General features: G+C 42.7%; 1 protein-coding gene across 2 annotated transcripts in view; it reads left to right on the forward strand.

Annotated features, from left to right (window-relative positions):
• The first annotated feature begins 1,882 nt into the window (after window positions 1-1,882).
• LOC119584339 (nudC domain-containing protein 2-like) overlaps window positions 1,883-10,937 on the forward strand; it is a 9,491-nt gene continuing 436 nt past the window's right edge. The window contains exons 1-4 of one of the 2 annotated variants that reach the window (XM_037932902.1): window positions 1,883-2,014; window positions 4,547-4,759; window positions 5,623-5,826; window positions 10,071-10,937. The exon at window positions 10,071-10,937 is cut by the window's right edge and continues 436 nt beyond it. In XM_037932902.1, coding sequence (XP_037788830.1) covers window positions 4,559-4,759; window positions 5,623-5,826; window positions 10,071-10,193 — 528 coding nt within the window. In that variant the 5' untranslated portion in view covers window positions 1,883-2,014; window positions 4,547-4,558 and the 3' untranslated portion in view covers window positions 10,194-10,937. The remainder of the gene's footprint in view (window positions 2,015-4,546; window positions 4,760-5,622; window positions 5,827-10,070) is intronic. The other variant, XM_037932911.1, reaches the window with a different exon arrangement.

Raw genomic sequence — 10,937 nt, forward strand, 5'->3', positions numbered from 1 at the left:
ACTCCTCCACCCCTGCTTTGGTGGCGCCTGAAAAATTCATAGCAGGAGCTTTCAGGGAGTTGCCAGAGAGGGGGAAGGTTGGCTCAAGGAGAGAGGTTAACATGCTTTTCAGGAGGACGGTGTTGTCATAGGGATGTGTTGGACGTCAAGAGTCGATACGGAGTAACGGGAAGTCTTCATAATATATGTGTGTATATATATATATATATATATATATATATATATTATATATATATATATATATATATTATATATATATGTGTGTGTGTGTGTGTGTGTGTGTGTGTGTGTGTGTGTGTGTGTGTGTGTGTGTGTGTGTGTGTATGTATGTATGTATGTATGTATGTGTGTGTGTGTGTGTGTGTGTGTGTGTGTGTATGTATATATAATATATATATATATATTATATATATATAATATATATATATATATATATATATATATATATATTGGCAGTTGTGGAAAATGTATGAATGAGAATGAATATCTTTGCAATACAAGACATGATTTGACCGGTTTCGATTATATCTTCGTAAAAAAGGTACATGTCTTTCTGACGAAGGTGTGTATGTGTGTTGTGTGTTGTTATTATCATTTTGATTGCTGTTACTGTTACTGTTGTTTTTGTTGTTATTATTAACATTATTATAATTATATGGTTATTCTTATTATTGTTGTCACTTTTTATTATTATTATTATCATTATTATTATTGTTGTTGTTATTATTTTTCAATACTATTATTATTGTTATCATCATCATTATCATTTTGATTCTTATCATTATTCCATTACAATCATCTTCATCATCATTATTATCATCATCATTTCGATTGTTAGCATTATCATCATTACAACCACCATCATTATCATTATCATTATTATCAAGATTACTCCTATATTACTGCCATGTTCAGTATCTCCCTTATGCTTGACCTGGAAAACACTTTGACCTCCGCATGACCTGGCTTGCCATCCCCTCCCCCTTATTCTACTAAACTACGTTTAAATAGGTCCACTTTTAGCTTTGAAATACCCCCCCCCCACACACACACACATAAGTATAGTTATTTTTTCCTTTTATGTCCCTTCCTCGATTAGGGAACGTGAAGCTACACATTTTTTTAATATATATAGCGGGCCGAATAGAAAAATTCTTATAACCCTTTCCTTTCAGATTCCCAGAGTACTTCAAAATAGTAGGAAATAGAAAAACAGAGAGAGAGAGAGAGAGAGAGAGAGAGAGAGAGAGAGAGGGGGAGAGAGAGAGAGAGAGTGGACAGAAGAGGACAGAGAGGAAGGGGGGAAGAGGGAGAGGAGAGAAGAGGTGAGAGAGAGAGAAGAGAGAGAAGAGAGAGAGAGAGAGAGAGAGAGAAGAGGAGAGAGGAGAGAGAGAGAGAGAGAGAGAGAGAGAGAAGAGAGAGAGAGAGAGAGAGAGAGAGAGAGGAGAGAGAGAGTGTAGAGAGACGAGGAGGAGGGAGAGACCAGAGAGAGAGGAGGGAGAGAGCAGAGAGAGAGCATAGAGAGAGCAGAGAGAGAGAGAGAGAGAGAGAGAGAGACAGAGAGAGAGAGAGAGAGAGAGAGAGAGAGAAAACTGTTATTTGGACTAGTTTTACTTATATCTCCTACATTACATTTATGGCAGTTATGGCTTTATCATAACAGATAATACTCGTATCCTCTGATCCAGGGAGATCTATGTCTTTTTCTACTACAGTTCCCACAAAATAACCTCAGAATCTATTAACTTATAAACCTAGCACGATGGTCATCATATCCACATAATTTAAAAACTTGTCTTGTATACATTCATATGATTACCCGAGAATTTACCATAGTTCTCCCTCTCACCCACCGAACCTCCCACTTTCTATGAATACCTACCGAGTCATAGAAAACGGAAGTAAATAAACAACTTCTTGGGTTTCTCAATTTTTTCTTCTCCTTTATTTTATCCAATTTTCTTCCTGAAGAGACGCCTTTAAGTGGTTTTTCTGCGCCGGAAACGTCCAGAAGGTGAGGCTCGAGGGTTGGGTTTGATATTTGCGAGTTTAGAATCGCGTTTTGAGGTTATATATTGGTGTTAAATTTGGATTTCTTTTGAAAGGGTTTCGTTTGTGATTTTGAAAAAAAAAATTGTTCGAGAAATTATTTGCTTTTTTTAAGAATAATATTTCGGTATTTTGTTATGTATATACGTTACTCACAGTGTTAAATCTTTTGTACTGTAATATTAAGATTTTTTTCAGCAATAAGGGAGCGTCTTAAATGACTTTCTTCATAAGCTTTTAAAATATCTTTAAATATCCTTACATATCCTTTTAAAATATCTTTAAATATCCTTCATTATCTTTCTCCAGACTGATCTAGAAATGTCGTAATTACCTAGAATAGCAATTCCAGACGCTTGGGAATTATGCCGCGGCTCCTAAAACCCCTATGGCTCGTGGCTCTGACGGGGAGGGGGGGGGGGGGGAAAGGGGGGCCCCGGGAAACTGTGGGGTAGAATGCGAATAATGTTACGTGGAATATGTCGCTAGGAGGGTATTTACAGAATCGCCATACTGTCTAATGCAGGCGACTCTGCCCTCTATGGCACTCCCCTTGAAGGGCTGCCGTCGCCCGACCCTCCTTGTGTTCGTGGCAGGATAGATTAGCAAGTCTGTCCTACGCTCTTATCGTGCCGTTTGTACTTGTGGATTCTTGGGGGGGGGGGGGCTTGGCCAATTATCTCTATATTTATCTCATAATTTCCCTGGATAAGATTGTGGGTATTGGGGGTATTAATCGCCATACTGTCTAATGCAGGCGACTCTGCCCTCTGCGGCACTCCCCTTCAAGGGGTTGCCGCTACCCCCCCCCCCCCCCGACCCTCCGTGTGTTCGTGGCAGGATAGAGTGCATGATTGACAAGGCTAGAATAACAAGCCTGTCTTACGCTCTTATCGTGCCGTTTGTACGTGGTGGATTCTTTTTTGTTTGGGGGGGGGCAATTCTCTCTATAGTATTTGTAATTTATCCCATAATTTCCATGGATAAGATTGTGGGTATTGGGGGGGTTGGGGGGAGGTTTCCTGGGCATGATTTTTATATGTTTGCTTAGTAGAGAGTGAGAGGAATCTATCAGTGCCAATATTTTTTTTTTAATATTTACTAGTTCGGTTATAGAGACATAAAAAAAAGAAAAGAATTGTCATTAATAGCACCAATTATTGCAGAATATATTATATGCATTAAGATAAATGGATTTTTATGAATCAAAATCTAGTGTTTCTCTTCTCTCTAGATCGACTTGAAACTCATTTGACCTCTGATGAAAACCCAACAGTCCGATGCTTTTACTTCAGTCGATGCGTTGTGCCGAGCAGTCATAGGTCTGCATGCGTTAAGCTCTCTGGTATTCTACCACTACATATAATCTAGCTAAGATCAGTTTCTCATTTAATGATCAATGGCCTTAGAGAGTTATAGCATTAAGTTTGAGAGAATAAATGAGGTAGAGGTTTGTTGGCATTTTCTGCAGTGCTGAAAGTCTCAGCAGAGGTCACAGTGATTAGTATTTATTTATGTTAATGAGACTTAGCTATGTGCTCTATGCTTTGTCATGTTTTATTGTCTTTTTAAAATCTAATGCTATAATTTCTTTTTCAATTGTGGATTTCCTGTACTCACTTCATGCTTTTGAAATGAAAGAGATTTGGAGATATATACAATTATGTATGAAACATGAATATAATTATATATGCCAGTTGTAAAACCACCAATAAATTATTGTAAGAAATCTGTTGCTTGTCTTGTATACAGATGTAATAACAGTGTATGGAGCAGTAGTAGTGATTGTTAAAGTGGCTGTAGTTTTCAATTTTTTTTGCTGTTGTTGACATCAATTGAGCCCGTAAACAACAAATCAGATTAAGGTAGAATGTGTTATTTTGCATTTTATTACAGACTTCCCTCTGGATTATGAACACAGGGAGTTAACAGCCTGAGCCAGTTTATTATTGATTAAACAATTTGCATCCATTAGTAACCTGAAACTTTCTTTTGCAGTTTAAAGGTGTTGAGAGCTACTGAAAACAAATAATGAATAAATGAATGAATAAAACAGTTGTCATTCTGATATTCAGGTTTGAATGTGATCTTGGCTGGAGTTGATGTAGAAAAAATATATTTCTAAATACTTGGAGGAGAGAATTAGGGGAATGGAAGGAGGCAAGGAAAGTAGAGAGAGAGTAAAAGGGAGAGGAAGAGGAATAGGGAGAAGGAGAGGAAGAGGAAGAGAGAGAGGGAAAGAAAGAAGAGAGAGAGAAAGAGGGAAAAAAAAGAGGGAGAAAAAGAGGGAAAGAGAGAGAGAGAGAGAGAGAGAGAGAGAGAGAGGAGAGAGAGAGAGAGGAGAGAGAGAGAGAGAGAGAGAGAGAGAGAGAGAGGAAGGGAGCGGGAACAGATCTGCCATGATTATTTACCTCTTTCTGCTTTTCATTTCACCACTTAGATATTTCTCTCTTAGAACATCTACAATCCACTAATCCCGACTCCCTTTACGACTCAGCTTAGGAGAAAAATGCCAGACTACGTAGAGACGAACTTTGACGAGAGGAGTGGCTTCGTTCCCTGTGCGACACCTTGGGGGAGATGGTGGCAGACGGTGGCGGAGGTTCACGTCGAGGTCACCATACCAGAAGGAACCAGGTCAAAGTTCATACAGGTCGCAGTGAAGCCGTCACACATGAAGGTCGTGGTTTTGGATAAAGTGATTATTGAGGTGAGTGTCTGCGGAGGTCTTAGTCTTTTTTTAAGGGCGGAGGGATGGTCGCATGTGTCAGTGTGTGATTGTGTATGCATGTTTGTCTATCGGTGATTATTGGGTCTTTCACACTTTCCCATTATGTCAGTGCATGTGGGAGCCTGCTCAAAGTTGTGTGTGCTAAACAGTTGTTTGTTTGTTTGGCCTTGGCTGCAGTCATTGAGGAGCAGCAGCCCCGCAGCAGTTGGCTTAAAGCCTCTTTTTAGCCTCATTACCTGAACAATTGCTTATGCCACAGCCAAGGGTGTAGAAAGTGGGGTAAATTTGTTGTTTTCTTACACTTCTAATGCTTTCCTCAAGGAGCTGACTTTTCATGCAGCCCAGAGGCATGGTAGGGTATGGAGCCTGGAGCTCCTGCCATGAATGGTTTGATTACTTCCTGAATTTGTTTTTGTAGACATGCTGCTTCCATGTAGCAGTTGTTCTCCATCTTAGCTTCTGCTTCTTCCTTTTACCATGGATTTTCTTTATTATTCTGTCTATGGACATTTTTTTCCTTTATTTTGTAATTCTCTGCTACCATCCTCTTAAAGATGACATCGAAAACCTCACTTCTGAGCAATGCTTCTGTCAGCTTCATTTTCTTAGTTTCATATTTATGTCTTCTATTAAAGATAAAATAAAATGCAGGCCTCCTGTGCAGATTATGATAATCATTACTTTGCCATATTCTAAGAATCCGTATGACTGTGATTAATATACTGTAAAAGTTGATCAATATTTGTATATATACTGAATAATAATATTATAATTCTATTTAACCATTCTATTTATAATTCCCCACCCTTCCCTTCTTTCACACCTCCAACCTATTCACCCAGGGGTCCTTATTTGCCGTGGTTCGGACCGACGAAACCATATGGACCATCGAGGACAAGAAGATCCTGCACATTGCCATGACCAAGGCAGACGCTTGCACCAAGGAGACGGTGTGGGAGGGGCTGCTGAAGGACGACTTCCTTGCCGACCCCTGGACGCTTCACGAGATGCGGAAGAAGCTGGATCTGGAGCGGTTCCAGATCGAGGTGTGTCCTCCTTCTCCTCCTCTTCCTCCTCCTCTTCTTCCATCTCTTCTTCCTCCTCCTCCTCCTTTTCCTCCTCCTCCTCCTCCTCCTCCTCCTCCTCCTCCTCCTCCCCCTCCTCCTGCTTCCTCCTCTTTCTTCTCCTCCTCCTTTTCCTCCTCCTCTCCAGTTTCTTCTTTGTCCGTCTCCTCTTTCTCTTTCTACTCCACTTGTTCCTTCTCTTCCTCTTCTCCTCTTCCTCTTTCTCCTCCACCCCCTCTTCTTTCTCCTCCTCCCTCTATCTTTCTCCTCCTCTGCTCTTTTTCCTCCTCCTCGTTTTTCTCCTCTTCCTCCTCCTTCTCCTCCACCCCTTTCTTCACCTCCACCTCTTTCTCCACATCCCCGCATCCTCTTTCTCCTCCTCATCCTCCTCTATCTTCTCTTCCACCTTATTGTTTTCCTTTACCAATTTTTCCTCCTCTGCTTCTTTCTCTTCCTCCTCCTCCTCCTCCTCCTCCTCTTCTTCCTTCTCCTTTTTTTTTTTCTTCTAACTATTAAGATCGTCTCACATTCATACACGCAAATACGCACACATCCACACACACAAGCTCTTTAGTAATTCATTCACTCACCAACTCAATCAATAAATCAATCAATCAAACCCACCTTTACTCTCTTTCTCTTCCTCTCTCATCCTTGTTACCACGCACTCCCATTCTTCTCTCCCTCTCAATCACTCGGTTACTCACGCACTCACGCATTCTGTCTCTCACTCTCTCACTCACTCGGTTACTCACGCACTCACGCATTCTGTCTCTCACCCTCTCACTCACTCGGTTTTCTCAAAGCCTCACCATTCTGTCTCTCCTCCTCATCATCGTTCTCACCACCACCTTCTGTCTCTCACTTCCTTTCCCCCCTCGGTTACTCACGGGATTCTGTCTCCACTCTCTTTCTCTCTCGCACTATTCCTTACTCCCATCCTCTCACTCTCACACCTCACCCTCCATTCTCCCCCTCCTTCTCCCTCCCCACTCCCTCCTCCCCCCCCCTCCCCTCCCTCCCCCCCCCCTCTCTCTCCCTCCCTCTCTCTCTCCCTCTCTCTCTCCCCTCTCCTCTCTCTTCCTCTTCCTCTCCCATCTCCCTCCTCTCTCTCTCTCTCTCTCTCTCCTCCTCCTCCTCCCCCTCTCTTTCCCCCCCTCCCCCCCCTCCCTCTCTCTTCTCTCTCCTCTCCCCCAAATCCCTCTCTCCCCTCTCTCTCCCCTCTCCCTTCTCTTCCTTCTCCCCTCCCTCTCCCTTCCCCCCTCTCCTCCTCTCCCTCCCTTCTCTCCCCTCTCTCCCCCCCTCATCTCCCCTCCCCCTTTTCTCTCCTCTCTTCCCTCTCTCTCCCCTCTCTCTTTTTTCTTTTTTCCCCTCTTCTCCTCTCCCTCTCCCTCCTCCCTCCCTTTTCTCTCTCCTCTCTCCCTCTCTCCCCTCTTCCTCTCTCCCCTCTCTCTCTCCCCCTCCTCCGTCTCTCTCTCTCTCTTCCTTTTTTTCCCCCTCTCTCTCTCTCTTTTTTTCCCCCTCTCTCTCTCTTTTCCCTTTTCCCTCTCTCTTCTCTCTTTCTCTTTTCTCTCCTCTCTTTTTCTCCCCTTTTTTCTTTTCTTTTCTCCCCCCTCTCCCTCTCCCCTCTTTTTTTCCTCTTTCCCCTCCTCTTCTCTCTCTCTACTTCTCTTTCCCTTCCTCCTCTCGTCTCCCTCTCTCTCTTCCTCTTCCCCCTTCCTCCCTCCTCCCTTCTCTCTTTTCTCCCCCTCTCTCTCTCTCCTCCCTCTCTCTCTTTTCCCCTCCTCTCTCTCTCTCCCCTCCTTTCTCTCTCTCTCTCTCCTCCTCTATCTCCCTCTCTTTCCCCCCCTCTCTCTCTCTTCTCTCCCCCTTCTCTTTCTCTCCTCCTCCCCTCTCTCTTTTCTCTCCTCTCTCTCCTCCCCTCTCTCCCTCTCTTTTCTCCCTCTCTCCCCTCTCTCTCCCCCCCCCCCTCCCTTTTTCTCCCCTTTTTCCCCCTCTCCCTTTTCCATCTTTTTCTCCCTCTCTCTCTCTCTCCTCTTTTCCCTCCACCTCTCTTCTTCTCTTCTCTCTTCCCTTTTTTCCACTCTCTCTCTCTCTCTCTTTTCTCTCTCCTTTCTTTTCTCTCTTCCCCCCTCTCTCCTCATTCCTCCTTTTTTCTCCTGCTCCTCTTTCTCTCCCTCCTCCTCTCTCCCCCTCCTTTTTCCCCTCTCTCCTCCTTCTCTCCTCTATTCTCTCCCCTCCTCTCTTTCTCTCTTCTCCTCTCTCTCTCTTTTTTTTCTTTTTTCTCTCCCTTCTCCTCCTCCTCTCTTTTCTCTTCTCCTTTCTCTCCCCCTCTCTCTCTCTTTTCTTTCCTCTCCGGGCTCTTTTTTCTCTCCTTTTTTTCTCTCCTTTTTTTCTCTCCTTTTTTTCTCTCTCTTCTTTTTTCTCTTTTCCTTCTCTCCTTCCTCCTCTCTCTCTCCCTTCTCTCCTCTCCCCTCCATCTCTTCTCTCCTCTCTCTCTCTGTCCCCTCTCTCCTCTTTTCTCTCTCTCTCTTCTCTCTCTCTCTTTTTCTCTTCTCTTCTTCTCTTTCTCTCTCCTTCTCTCCCCTCTCTCTCTCTCTCCCCTTTTTTCTTTTCTCTCCTCTCTCTCTCTCTTTTTCTCTCCCTCTCTCTCTCTCTCTCTCTCTCTTTTCTCCTCTTTCTCTTTTCTCTCTCGTTTTTGTCTCCCCTCTTTTTCTTTTTTCTTTCCCCCCACTTCTTTTTTTCTCTCTCTCTTTTCTCTCTCTCTTTTCCTCTCCTTTCCCTCTCTCCCCTCTTTTTCTCTCTCTCTCTCTCCCCCTCTCTCTCTCTTTCCCTCTCTCTCTCTTCTCTCTCTCTCCTCTCTCTCTCCTCTCTTTCTCTCCCCTCCTCCTCTTCTTTTCCCTCTCTCTTCCTTCTCTCTCTCTCTTCCCCTTTTCTCCCCCCTCTCCTCTCTCTTTTCCCCCCTCTCCCCCTTTTCTCCCTCTCTCTCTCTCTCTCTTTTCCCCCTCCTCTCTCTCTTCTCTTTTTCCCTCTCTCTCTCCTCTTTTTCCCTCTCTCTCTTTTCCTCCACCTCCCCCTCTCCCCCCCCTCTTTCTCTCCTCCTTTCTCCTCTCTCCCTTTTATCTTCTCTCTCCCCTCCCCTTTTTCTCTCTTCCTCTTTTCCTCCTTCCTCTCTCCCCTTTCTCTTCTCTCTCCCCTCTCTCTCTCTCTCCTCTCCTCTTTCTTCCCCTCTCCCCCTTTTCCTCTCTTTTCTCTCTCTCTCTCCTCTCTCCTCTCTCTCCCTTTTCCCCCCCTCTCTCTCTCTCTCTCTCTCTCTCTTTTCTCTTCCTCTCTCTCTCTCTCTCCCCTTTTCTCTCTTCTCTTTTCCTCTCTCTCTCTCGTCTTTTTCTCTCTCTCTCCTCTCTTTTTTTTCCCCTCCTCCTTTCCCCTCTCCTCTCTCCTTTCCCCCTCTCCCTCTCTCTCTCTCCTCTCTCTCTTTTCCCCTTTCTCTCTCTCTCTCTCTCTCTTCCCCTCCCCCCTTCTCTCTCTCTCTCTCTCCCCCTCTCTCGTTTTCTCATTTTTCTTCCCCTCTTCTTTCTCTCTCTCTCTCTCTTTTTTCTCTTCTTTTCCTCTCTCCTCTCCCTTTTTTTTTCCCCCCCCCCTTTTTTTTTTTTTTTCTTCCTCTCCCTCCTCTCTCCCCCCCCCCCCCCCCCCCCCCCCCCCCCCCCCCCCCCCCCCCCCCCCCTTTTTTTTTTTTTTTTTTTTTTTTTTTTTTTTTTTTTTTTTTTTTTTTTTTTTTTCCTCTCTTCTCCCCCCCCCCCCCTCTTTTTTCTCTCTCCCCCCCTCGTTTTTTTTTTTTTCTCTCTTTTTCTCTCCCCTTTTTTTTCTCTCTCTCTTCTTTTTCTTTTTTTTTTTTTTTTTTTTTTTTTTTTTTTTTTTTTTTTTTTTTTTTTTTTTTTTTTTTTTTTTTTTTTTTTTTTTTTTTTTTTTTTTTTTTTTTTTTTTCATCTCTCTCTCTCTCTCTCTCTCTCTCTCTCTCTCTCTCTCTTCTCTCTCTCTCCTTCTCTCCTCTCCTCTCCTCTCTTCTCTCTCTCTCTTGCTCTCTCTCCTCTCTCTCTCTCTCTCTCTCTCTCTCTCTCTCTCTCTCTCTTCTCTCTCTCTCTCTCTCATATACACAGATCTATACTCTTTTTACATTTGTAGATATATGATGAACATTTCTGCAGTGTTTGATTTCTCTCAAGCAGAACCCCGGCTTTGACTTCAGTGGAGCGCAGCTGAAGAAGGGTTACGACAGCCCGAAGGGATCTGAAATAGAGGAATGGGAGAAGAAACAGAAGGAAAAGCAAGAGACTGCAGCAGACCAATGAAAAAAGGAATGGAAAAAGGTTTACATGAAATACAGATAAATAAGTACAAAATGTATGATCTAAATCAGTGCCGTCAGCTTTATACACCATTAATGATTAATGTTATGCTATTTATTATCAAAGAATATCAATTGTTATCACTATTAGTGTTACTATGATCATTATTATTATAATTACTACTTTAATTTTTGTTATTATTATTGTAGTAACTTATTTTTATACATTTTTCTTTCTGCTTGATAAATGATATTCATCAACAAGGTACCCTCTTGTGTGTGTAAAGGCGTAATAATTTATTTAATGGTGCTGGTGGAGAATACTCGACAGTTGTCTACTTTTTTCATGTAGCGGCAGCTCTGTTGGTGATTCGCATTCGTTATTATGATCTATTTCTCCTACACCAGCCCTGCATAATATGAATTTGAAACAAGAATGGAATGTCAGAGCTCTTGGGTAGGCCAGTGATAGGGACCCAGGTTTTTATTTTTTGGTGATTGCCGTAAGAAAAATGATGAAGCCTTTGAGCCTTCAGTGATTTTATAATATGTAAGGTTGAATGATATTTTGTATCTGTTTATCGTAAGAGTTTTGAGATTGTATAACTTTTAATTGCATTGCAGGGTATCATACTCGAGAGAATTGATTAATTCATTTTAAAGCTTATGAGAATGGATTATTTGCCTTTCAGCGTTTTTGAGATTATTTATTTACCTTTTTCTTTTTTGTCTTGAAGTTGCAATACTT

This window comes from Penaeus monodon, chromosome 2, assembly GCF_015228065.2.
Source record: "Penaeus monodon isolate SGIC_2016 chromosome 2, NSTDA_Pmon_1, whole genome shotgun sequence".
NCBI lineage: Eukaryota > Metazoa > Arthropoda > Malacostraca > Decapoda > Penaeidae > Penaeus > Penaeus monodon.